Source organism: Panulirus ornatus, chromosome 49 (assembly GCF_036320965.1).
Source record: "Panulirus ornatus isolate Po-2019 chromosome 49, ASM3632096v1, whole genome shotgun sequence".
Taxonomy (NCBI): domain Eukaryota; kingdom Metazoa; phylum Arthropoda; class Malacostraca; order Decapoda; family Palinuridae; genus Panulirus; species Panulirus ornatus.
This window is the reverse complement of record NC_092272.1, coordinates 13,482,596-13,495,728: the sequence shown is the minus strand read 5'-3', so window position 1 is coordinate 13,495,728 and position 13,133 is coordinate 13,482,596. Positions and strand designations below refer to the sequence as shown.

Here is a 13,133-nt window from a genome sequence, read left to right as displayed (position 1 = left end):
CCCGTTTGGGATCTGTGCCTCCCCTTTGGTTTCTGGGTTGCCATTTTGGATTCTGGACTGCCCATTTGGGTTTTGAGTCTCCCATTTGGGTTCTGCGTCGCTTCTTTGGGTACTGGGCTGTCCATTTAGACTCTGGACTGCCCCTTTGGGTACGCCTCGTTATGCTCCTAGACCTCCCCTTTGGGCTTCCTCTTTGGGTTCTACAAGTCTCTCTTGGGTTTTGAGCTATACCCTTGGGGAGTTGTCGACCCCCCACCCCATCTTCCTCTTCAGGTAACGACTTGCCTCCTCAGGTGGGATTAGCTGTTCCCTCCGTGGGATGATGGATCGAGGGTAGGGAGGTGTAGATATGTGCCCAATCCTCCTCACCAACCAACCAACCAATCCCTATCGCTATAAGAGCACGGCCGTTGTCCCCAGCCCATTGGATGGATCGACAGCTGTTAATAACAATGATTCTAGTTTAACAGCACCTGTCGAGCAGGACAACAGTTTTTTTTTTCATCTGCCTACATGATGATAACTAAGTTGAAAAAAATAGAGGTTGACATGTGTGAAAAGGCCTGTATTATCCACAATCTCGTCGTGTAAATCATTTTCAATCAAAACCTATTATATTTCAAGCTTCGATCCTGCCTAAGAGGGTATATACCACTGCCTTAGCCTCATACCTTGTCATGCCTGGTGGACATCATACAGGTGTCTTGCTCCTCGTCAATGCCGCTTGCAAGATAATGGTGGTCACCTGTTTCTCACTATGCCGTTCACCCAGTCTTTGAGTCTCCCTCCCTCACTCTCGCCGCTGACGAAATGATCTCCAAGGGACTGTGTTAAACAGTCCTCGCCACCAACTTCACACAGTGTTCCCACAACCAGCTGTCGCGGAAGGTTGCAGCTGCCGGATAGGACGGTGCGCAAAACTGCACTTCTTTTATGAGCGGGGTCCAACGCCTCGTGTGGCAAGAAGGGCAGTCTGCTGAGTGCTGGTGTTCAAGATGCGGAAAGAATTGCGTGAAGAGAGAAGAGCTATGGACGCAACTGAGGAGGAGTAGGAGGAGGAAGACAGAGAAGATGAGGAGGAAGAAACTATGGAGGTGGCTGAGGAGGAGGAAGAAGAAGACAATGAAGATGAGAAGGAGGTAGGTATAAAAGAGAAGGAAGAGGAAGAAGTTATGGAGGTGGCTGGGGAGGAAGAGGAAGAAGAATACAGTGAAGATGAGAAGAAGGAGGGAGGTATGGAGACTGCTGAGGAGGAGGAAGATGTAGGAGGCAGAGAGGAAGAGATGGAGACTTCGATGACACTGAATGAGAAATGAGGGAGGAGGAAGAGGCACATGGAAAATGGTGGAGTGGCGAAGGGAATTGGAGGAGAAGAGGAAGGTTGGAAAAAGAAATGGATAAGTAGGAAGAAGTGGAGAGTTGGAGGGAATTGGAAAAGCTAAAGAAGGAGTAGCTTATATTTAGGAAGTGGACGAGAAGTGATGGATAGACGGATGGTAGGGGAAGAAGGAAGAAGAAGAAGAGACAGTGAGGAAATGGTGAAGAGTCTGACAGGAACGGAGCACAGGAGAGACAGGAGGAGGAGAGACAGTAACACTCACTAATCCAAGAATGGAGTAGACAGAAAGCCATTAGACCAGCCCGACACAACAGCTTATGGTGAAAAGTCTGGAAATGATAGACAGCTAGAGAGCTGTCACATCAGCTAGAGAGCTGAAATCTAGAGTCTAGACGGCTGAAGAAGGTCACAAAAGCTTATAATGGAAAGTCTTAGGGTCTAAACAGCAGCTGGAAAGCTGTCGCACCAGCTTATTCTAAGAAGTCTGTCACATTCTCATCATACCAGGGAGCATATTTGAGTCAGTTTTTTTCATTCGTTCTTTTTCCTTATCTCCTCACGTCGCTTTCTTTACGGTCAGTTAATCATCTCATTCCATCACTTTCGTACGATGCATCATTAATGGTACATGCAACACACACACACACACAGAGGCACACGCACACACGCCCACACTTTCAAACGTAAGCTTAAGATTTGTACCTGGCATTATTGTCTTAATTTCCACCCATTTGTTCTAGGTTTTAACGCAGGTGTATGGTTATTAAGCTCATAATGTACTGCTAGCACTCCCTGGGTACACAAGCACCTGCGTATATTACAAGTATGTATTTATGTACTGGGACTCTCATTCCTTACTACTTAAATCATCATTCAGGGGGAGCAGTCTCGATGAACGAGTTCTTAAGCCTTGATATAAACTTCATGAACCAGTATGGGGGTCTTCAGCCACGGCGTGGGTCGATGGTGAACGAAATACGAGACCTTATGTTAGACTGACGAACCCACTGGACGTGTGGTTCTTGGCACGGACTCCGTCCTCGCCGTCATATAAAAAAGCAAAGTGCTGGTACCGTCCCTCCACACCTCCTTGGACAGAAAGCAAGACGTTCACTGGCGTCAATAGACGCATGAGTGTAATGTTTTACTGGTCCTCCATAGACATAGGTATAGATTCCAGTCCAAATATTTGCTCTAGTCCTGAAGTAGTTAAGACACATGGAATGTTTTTGTTCAGTTAGGTATTTTGTGTCTAATCTATGTGTTGGAGCAAATATAAGGTGTTGTACGAGACAGACAATACGATGACATGATCTCGGAGGAAGCGAATGGTAGTTTGAGTTCCCACTCTCTCAGCATTCATCCCTTTACCATCAACAATCACTCGACCCACCCTGCATACTCTAAGCTGATTGGCTTAAGTACTGCGGCAGGTGGACTGTAAAGCACGTACAATTGTGAACAGCATAAACCAGGCAAAGCATAGCACAATACATGTATTTAGGTGGGTTATTACTTCCATCTTGCAAACCAAAGACAGTAATGGATTGGACACTTAAGAAACACTGCTTCTGTGTTTACTATAGTCTCTTGTATCAGCCAGGAAATCTGTTGCAAGTTTATGTTAACTGCTTATAAATTCATTTTGATGTTTATACGTTAGTTGTCCAAATTAAGGTCACCTCAAATATGGTGTATGTGAATATAAGCTCTAGTCTAGGTCTGGTACCCAGTTCATTGTCTAGCCACAATTGGAGGATGAATACCTAGGATTACTGCAGACAGACAAGCGCGACCAGCACTCGAACCTATGCGGACTCAGTCTCGGCCGGCCCTTGTATGCATCACGGTCTACACCACAGAACCTTAGAAGATAAATGTTTAAACCCAGAAGACACAGGAGCTATGATGATGCAGTTCCTCCTCGCAAAGAGCATTCCAGTTACCTATTACAGTGTGTATGTATGCTTGGATATCCTTTAAGCCAGGCCAGTAACATACGAATCTTTAACCTCTGCCCTACGATAAATCTACATGATCCATATTTTCTGGAGAGTAGTGTATCATCGTAATGCCTGACCACTAACTGGTCACCCCAACCAATTAGGACAGAAGAAAAAATCGCCCAACGTCACAGCGTATTTAGCGAGCACCACTCATCAGTCAGTGGCAAAACTAATTCTTTTTGCTACTGAGTGTAGCGCAGCCTTAGGATGCAGAAGCCTGGAAAATGGTCCCTTTCAGAAAGTAGTCCAGGGAAATCATATATATATATATATATATATATATATATATATATATATATATATATATATATATATATATATATATATATATATATATATATATATATATCTTTCTTTCTTTCAAACTATTCGCCATTTCCCGCATTAGCGAGGTAGCGTTAAGAACAGAGGACTGGGCCCTGAGGGAATACCCTCACCTGGCCCAATTCTCTGTTCCTTTTTTTGGAAAGTTAAAAAAAAAACGAGAGGGGAGGATTTCCAGCCCCCCGCTCCCTCCCCTTTTAGTCGCCTTCTACGACACGCAGGGAATACGTGGGAAGTATTCTTTCTCCCCTATCCCCAGGGATATATATATACATATATATATATATATATATATATATATATATATATATATATATATATATATATATATATATATATATATATATATATATATATATATATATATGTATATATATATGTATGTATGACTCATGGTGAGGTGCCTGAGGATTGGCGGAATGCGTGCATAGTGCCATTGTACAAAGGCAAAGGGGATAAGAGTGAGTGCTCAAATTACAGAGGTATAAGTTTGTTGAGTATTCCTGGTAAATTATATGGGAGGGTATTGATTGAGAGGGTGAAGGCATGTACAGAGCATCAGATTGGGGAAGAGCAGTGTGGTTTCAGAAGTGGTAGAGGATGTGTGGATCAGGTGTTTGCTTTGAAGAATGTATGTGAGAAATACTTAGAAAAGCAAATGGATTTGTATGTAGCATTTATGGATCTGGAGAAGGCATATGATAGAGTTGATAGAGATGCTCTGTGGAAGGTATTAAGAATATATGATGTGGGAGGCAAGTTGTTGGAAGCAGTGAAAAGTTTTTATCGAGGATGTAAGGCATGTGTACGTGTAGGAAGAGAGGAAAGTGATTGGTTCTCAGTGAATGTAGGTTTGCGGCAGGGGTGTGTGATGTCTCCATGGTTGTTTAATTTGTTTATGAATGGGGTTGTTACGGAGGTGAATGCAAGAGTTTTGGAAAGAGGGGCAAGTATGAAGTCTGTTGGGGATGAGAGAGCTTGGGAAGTGAGTCAGTTGTTGTTCGCTGATGATACAGCGCTGGTGGCTGATTCATGTGAGAAACTGCAGAGGCTGGTGACTGAGTTTGGTAAAGTGTGTGAAAGAAGAAAGTTAAGAGTAAATGTGAATAAGAGCAAGGTTATTAGGTACAGTAGGGTTAAGGGTCAAGTCAATTGGGAGGTGAGTTTGAATGGAGAAAAACTGGAGGAAGTAAAGTGTTTTAGATATCTCGGAGTGGATCTGGCAGCGGATGGAACCATGGAAGCGGAAGTGGATCATAGGATGGGGGAGGGGGCGAAAATTCTGGGAGCCTTGAAGAATGTGTGGAAGTCGAGAACATTATCTCGGAAAGCAAAAATGGGTATGTTTGAAGGAATAGTGGTTCCAACAATGTTGTATGGTTGCGAGGCATGGGCTATGGATAGAGTGGTGCGCAGGAGGATGGATGTGCTGGAAATGAGATGTTTGAGGACAATGTGTGGTGTGAGGTGGTTTGATCGAGTAAGTAACGTAAGGGTAAGAGAGATGTGTGGAAATAAAAAGAGCGTGGTTGAGAGAGCAGAAGAGGGTGTTTTGAAATGGTTTGGGCACATGGAGAGAATGAGTGAGGAAAGATTGACCAAGAGGATATATGTGTCGGAGGTGGAGGGAACGAGGAGAAGAGGGAGACCAAATTGGAGGTGGAAAGATGGAGTGAAAAAGATTTTGTGTGATCGGGGCCTGAACATGCAGGAGGGTGAAAGGAGGGCAAGGAATAGAGTGAATTGGAGCGATGTGGTATACCGGGGTTGACGTGCTGTCAGTGGATTGAATCAGGGCATGTGAAGCGTCTGGGGTAAACCATGGAAAGCTGTGTAGGTATGTATATTTGCGTGTGTGGACGTATGTATATACATGTGTATGGGGTGGGGTTGGGCCATTTCTTTCGTCTGTTTCCTTGTGCTACCTCGCAAACGCGGGAGACAGCGGCAAAAAAAAAAAAAAAAAAAAAAAAATATATATATATATATATATATATATATATATATATATATATATATATATATATATATATATATATATATATATATATATATATATATATATATATCAATATATATATATTATTTGTTGATGATAATGATGTCAATAATAATGATTATAATGATAATCGAAAAGACGTATTGGAAACTTGTGATGTATATGTGAAAACGAAAAATGTTTATTTAGTTGAGTCAAGATATGTGCCTCTGGTCTGTGGTCTATCGTTGTGGAGGCCCAACGATTACTAGGTGACCATCGATTTTGGTCGACTCCCTTCGACCAGGTCGGGTCAGGTTGGGCGAGCATTGACAAGACCCATCGCCCACATTATGACCCAGGCTTATGACAGACCTCACTGTAGATGTGTGGTGTTCCCTCCCTCCAGTTTATCATGACGCTCCCTACATCTTCCTTTGATCAATAGGGGTCATCTGCAGCAGACATACCATATGACCAACTGCCTCTCAAACTTTACACCACAGACGCGCCTGGTCTGGCGCTGTCCTCCAACATCCATGCCAGTGGCCGTCCTCCGCTGACAATTTTGAACGCTGGGAAGGTCATACGCATGCAATGATGAGCGCCAGCTGCGAGAACATCTCAGTTTCTCCCCTTTTTCCTTGTTCTCTGTTTGGACACCCGTCTTGTCGCCTCTGAAACTCGGACGCCGCCGAGCTGGCTGTACCAGAAGCGGGCTCCTGCCACGCAGGTTTTACTGTTGATTGGGAGGAAGTGGCATGACTGCACCAACTGCATTCCTGAGAGTACAGAAAACGAGGTAAGGGTACGCTACTAACCTCTACCTAAAGGCAGAACACCATTTTTTTTCCTGGTCTCTTCATTGTGTAGGTCTGGGTGGATATACCATAACCGGTGGCATCACTGGGATACGAACCCACGCCTCTGAGAAGATTGGCTCAACTGAGAGCCTGGTTTAGGCTTCATTTGATACCATTTAAAGATTCGAGTCAAAGCAAAACTGCTCAGAATGGAAACGACAACCAATATTGCCTACATTGGGTTTAGGGTAGTCGCTGGGCCAATTGAGATTACAGACCTGCTAATTGTGGCATCTAAGGAGTTTAGTGATGATTAAGAAGACTCAGTGTAATATAGAGATTCCAAAGTGAGGTATATTCATTTATCATAGTCAGTAGTATGGCATAGTCCAAACATTGGCAAGTCTCCAAGAATCCTCGCATTAACCATCGCTCTACCGAAGTCAACATGAGAGAGTCATAAACCCAGGCGCCATGTACGACAGTCGTAAATAAATCATTGTTTTCTCCTGGTCATCCTCAAGAGGTGCGTCGACACGCGCATGGTCCATAATAGATCACAGGCGCTATCGTAACCTCCTCTGGGTCAGCTGTTCTCACTCTCCACAAAACAACGGTCTTCAAGACTCCCTCCTTATGTTATTACCCATCAAGAGCCATACTGTCTTCATATCTACTACAGCCACGACGGCAACTGCGTCATTCTCATTTTCTTCGGGGTACAAGACGACTCTTGATTCACCTTGAGCTTTTGGTAAAGTCATCCCTTCCAGCATCACCTTTTCCTTCGACGTCAACATCTATGAGATTGTTAGAACCTGTGTGTGAGGTCTCGGGGTCTCGCTCTTGTGCTGACAGATCCACAATGCTGGTAGAGAAGCAAATGGAAGATGCTGTACGTCCAGTCCTTCAATGGATGTAGTTGGATTAGCTTTGAAGAACCAAGGAAAAGCTTCACATCTATTTATATTCAATGATTTCACGCCGTTCACTCTAAAACCTCTAAAAATGTGGTGTTCTGGAATGCGCAAATTACATACCCTAGCTTGCCTTAGATATCTTACTCATAGGATGGAAATAGATATCTAAGGTCCTTTAAAGTGGTTCCAGTGGGTTTGGATATCCTTATGTTTAATATATATTTCTCTCCGATCCCCAAACTTCTGACTTTCCAGTGAAGCAGACAACAGGCAGAATAATATAGTTGCTGTCTCTCCTATAGACGAAAGGATGTCTAGAATGATAAAGTTTGTTCACCTCAAAGTTACTAAATTTGTTACAAAGGGAAGTAATTCTTAACTCCGGTTCATACTGAATCATTGATATAAGACTTGACCACCATACAGTTCATACACATCACAATACTTCATCTGTAAGACTTCCTTCAGTGATCTAGTACACTGGCCATTTGACCTCTGCCATGTAAATCAAGCTCTCTATTTTTATATATAAATTTTGCTTTGGTAATAATTCATATACATTCATAAATTCTTACTGAACTGTAGCTTATTCTGTGCCTCTGAACACATCAGTTAAGTATTTTTTGGCCAATAAGCATTCAGATCCTTTAGTTACCATTGAATAACTCTTTTTCAATGGCCATGTCGATGCTGAGGCGTCAAAGAGTTCCTTGCCTTTGTTGAGCACTGATTACATTATGGAACTGACTCAAAATGATTTAAGAGTATTATTTCTTACAAGGACTAACACATACGTGTTGTACACACTTACTTACAAGGTAATATGATAGCTTTGTGAATGTCTCAGATCTGTGGCAGCTCAGATTTCAACCCATTTCAACCCATTGTTCACTCTATTCCTTGCACGCCTTTCACCCTCCTGCATGTTCAAGCCCCGATCACCCAAAATCTTTTTCACTCCATCTTTCCACCTCCAATTTCGTCTCCCACTTCTCCTTGTTCCCTCCACCTCCGACACATATATCCTCTTGGTCAATCTTTCCTCACTCATTCTCTCCATGTGACCAAACCATTTCAAAGCACCCTCTTCTGCTCTCTCAATCACACTCTTTCTATTACCACATATCTCTCTTACGCAATTATTACTTACTCGATCAAACCACCTCACACCACATAATGTCCTCAAACATCTCATTTCCAGCGCATCCACCCTCCTCCGCACAACTCTATCCATAGGCCACGCCTCGCAACCATACAACATTGCTGGAACTACTATTCCCTCAAACATACCCATTTTTGCTCTCCGAGCTAATGTTCTCGACTTCCACACATTCTTCAACGCTCCCAGAACTTTCGCCCCCTCTCCCACCCTATGATTCACTTCCGCTTCCATGGTTCCATTCGCTGCCAAATCCACTCCCAGATATCTAAAACACTTCACTTCCTCCAGTTTTTCTCCATTCAAACTTACCTCCCAATTGACTTGTCCCTCAACCCTACTGTACCTAATAACCTTGCTCTTATTCACATTTACTCTCAGCTTTCTTATTTCCCACACTTTACCAAACTCAGTCACCAGCTTCTGCAGTTTCTCACACTAATCAGCCAAGAGCGCTGCATCATCAGCAAACAACAACTGACTCACTTCCCAAGCTCTCTCATCCACAACAGACTGCATACTTGCACCTCTTTCCAAAACTCTTGCTTTCACATCCCTAACAACCCCATCCATAAACAAATTAAACAACCATGGAGACATTACACACCAATCTCGCAAACCTACAGTCACTGAGAACCAATCACTTTCCTCTCTTCCTACAAGTACACATGCCTTACATCCTCGATAAAAACTTTTCACTGCTTCTAACATCTTGCCTCCCACCCCATACATTCATAATACCTTCCACAGAGCATTTCTATCAACTCTGTTATATGCCTTCTCCAGATCCATAAATGCTATATACAAATCCATTCGCTTTTCTAAGTATTTCTCATATACATTCTTCAAAGCAAACACCTGATCCACACATCCTCTACCACTTCTGAAACCACACTGCTCTTCCCCAGTGTGATGCCCTGTACATGCCTTCACCCTCTCAATCAATACCCTCCCATATAATTTGCCAGGAATACTCAACAAACTTATACCTCTGAATTTGAGCACTGACTTTTATCCCCTTTGCCTTTGTACAATGGCACTATGCTAGCATTCCGCCAATCCTCAGGATCCTTACCATGTGACATGCATACATTAAATAACCTTACCAACCAGTCAACAATATAGTCACCCCCTTTTTTACTAAATTCTACTGCAATACCATCCAAACCCGCTGCCTTGCCGGCTTTCATCTTCCGCAAAGCTTTTACTACCTCTTCTTTGTTTACCAAATCATTTTCCCTAATCCTCTCACTTTGCACACCACCTCGACCAACACACCCTATATCTGCCACTCTATCATCAAACACATTCAACAGACCTTCAAAATACTCACTCCATCTCCTTCTCACATCACCATTACTTGTTCGCACCTCCCCATTAGCCCCCTTCACTGAAGTTCCCATTTGCTCCCTTGTCTTACGCACTCTATTTACCCCCTACCAAAACATCTTTTTATTCTCTCTAAAATTTAATGATACTCTCTCACCCCGACTCTCATTTGCTTATATATATATATGTATATATATATATATATATATATATATATATATATATATATATATATATATATATATATATATATATATATATATATATTTTTTTTTTTTTTTGCTTTGTCGCTGTCTCCCGCGTTTGCGAGGTAGCGCAAGGAAACAGACGAAAGATATGGCCCAACCCACCCCCATACACATGTATATACATACGTCCACACACGCAAATATACATACCTACACAGCTTTCCATGGTTTACCCCAGACGCTTCACATGCCTTGATTCAATCCATATATATATATATATATATATATATATATATATATATATATATATATATATATATATATATATATATATATATATATATATATATATATATATATATATATATATATATATATATATATATATATATATATATATATATATATATATATATATATATATATATATATATATATATATATATATATATATATATATATATATATATATATATATATATATATATATATATATATATATATATATATATATATATATATATATATATATATATATATATATATATATAAAAGCAAAGCAACAAAGCTGTAGACCACACACAATAATGCACTCGGAACAATTACCGGCTGCCTAGCAACTATAAACACACAACCCTTTCTGAATAATACAAAGATCGTCTCAGTACAGTCCCACCTCAACATACTTGGCACTTGATTCCTTGCAACAGAATCAGACCCACTTACCCAGACGACTCTATAGCTAACCATCATCCAGCAAGTGCAAATAAAGAATCTTACACCTGTTTCTCACTTCGGTAACATCTGCTCAGAAATCTCCTCATCCTAAACAAATATAACAATAACAAAACAAATACTCACCGAAATAATCCGACAAGCAATGAGCAACTGACCTCCCAGCTCAGTCTTAAATTCTACCCCACCAGATATACACACATCAGAAACCACACTACCCAGACAAACACGAGTCACGCTCTCTTCTTTTCAAATGGAAGTGACCCTATGTTTAGAACATCATCAGAAGTAGCAAATGGAAGTAACCTTGTGTTTATAACACCATCAGAGGTTGCCACTGGATGAAGCCCTATGTCTAGCACTTCATTAGAATGTCGCAAATGAGAGTAAGAAAACAAAGGAATAACAAGCCAAGATACATTCACCTCAAACCATCACTTCAAAGCAAAGATGATGTGGAGACACCATGAAGAGTCAAGATGAAGATACAAATCTCTCTTTACAATGTCATCTATAAATAAAGCTTGAAAGACACAGTGTATATCCAAGATGAAAAATACATTGCCTCTATGATACTCTCTTGAAATACACATCATAGAGATGAACAAGATCCAGAAGAGAAACTCAGATGAAAGGGGAAAGAACACTCATGTTTAGATTTCATCTCAACACAACTAAGGGTGGGGGGGAAGGTCACTCGTCATGACATGCAACTTCGAAGTCCTACATGCCACTTCGAGGTCCTACATGCCACTTCGAAGTCCTACATGCCACTTCGAGGTCCTACATGCCACTTCGAAGTACTGGAGAGCATTAGCAACAGGTACGTATGGTGTATGAGGAGACTCACCTCTTTTAACCAGGAGATTTTGTATGTCGGTGGGTTGGAGTCGACAATGCAATTGAAATAGACGTCCTCGCCTTCCTTGACCACAGAGGAAACTCCCCGGCCCAGCTCCATCCTCGCCACGGGCGGGTCTGTTTGGGGAGATTACCAGTTGATTTAGGGTGATTTGCCGGGTGATAAAGGGTTGTTAAGGGAGCATTTATAACGCCCGTTCCCTGGCCACAATTTAGGATTCATCGTGCGCCATTACGGGGTCGAGTGGGAAAGTGGAGGGGGGGCGCACATTAAGGATGAGCACCGGAGTAATGTGTAGGATTTTGGAGGATCAAGATAATTTCGGTATTTGTCTCAAGGGCGAAAAAGAGACAACCACATCTGGCAACTATAAGTGAGGGGGGGAACTGGAGAGAATGGTGAGAGAAAATGTGATGCTGGTTCGCCCACTAGGTATTATAAAGGTGATTAGCGCGGAAGGTGTGAAGATAATGATTCTACTGAGGGATTAGAGGTGATTAGCGAGGAAGTTATGCATGCAAATCCGTGAGTGATTGGGACTGCTTGAGGCTATAAAGTGGATCAGCGACTGAATGGAACAAGCTGGTAACAAGGGTAACAAGGGGTGATAATTGGGTGATTTTGGTATAACAAGTAGGCACTTTAAATGACTCAGTTGAAATAAGGATTATTTATTCATTCATTTATTTATTTTGCTTTGTTGCTGTCTCCCGCGTTTGCGAGGTAGCGCAAGGAAACAGACGAAAGAAAATGGCCCAACCCACTCCCATACACATGTATGTACATACACGTCCACACACGCAAATATACATATCTATACATCTCAATGTACACATATATATACACACAGACATATACATATATACACATGTACATAATGCACACTGTCTGCCTTTATTCATTCCCATCGCCACCTCGTCATACATGGAATACCATCCCCCTCCCCCCTCATGTGTGCGAGGTAGCACTAGGAAAAGACAACAAAGGCCACATTCGTTCACACTCAGTCTCTAGCTGTCATGTAATAATGCCCGAAATAAGGATTAACGTTTAATAAATCATTTATTTTTCTCTACGGTGTTATGGATGGAATGATGGGTGATATAATGTTATTCTTGGTGTTTGATATAAAGTGTAATCAGCTTTGATTATAGAGAACTAATAGTGACCCATTGTAATTGATTATATAGAATTAATATTGATCATTGATTGATTATATAGAAATAATAATGACCCATTGTGATTGATTTCATAGAACTAATAGTGATCACTGATTGATTTTAGAGAACTAATAGTGATCATTGTGATTGATTATAGAGAACTAATAGTTATCATTGATTGATTATATAGAATTGATAGTGACCCATTGCGATTGATTATAGGGAACTAATAATGATCATTGTGACTGATTATAGAGAACTAATAGTGATCATTGTGATTGATTACAGAGATAGCATCTTACTGAGCCTAACTGTACAACGCGGAGGTAT

General features: G+C 41.4%; 1 protein-coding gene across 2 annotated transcripts in view; it reads right to left on the bottom strand.

Annotated features, from left to right (window-relative positions):
* Positions 1-13,133, bottom strand: part of LOC139764410 (nephrin-like) — a 605,317-nt gene that overhangs the window by 95,572 nt on the left and 496,612 nt on the right. For both annotated transcript variants that reach the window (XR_011716371.1, XM_071690970.1), the window contains exon 9: positions 11,632-11,759. Coding sequence is in view for 1 of the 2 variants with exons in the window: in XM_071690970.1 (XP_071547071.1) it covers positions 11,632-11,759 (128 nt within the window). In the remaining variant the exon portion in view is untranslated. The remainder of the gene's footprint in view (positions 1-11,631; positions 11,760-13,133) is intronic.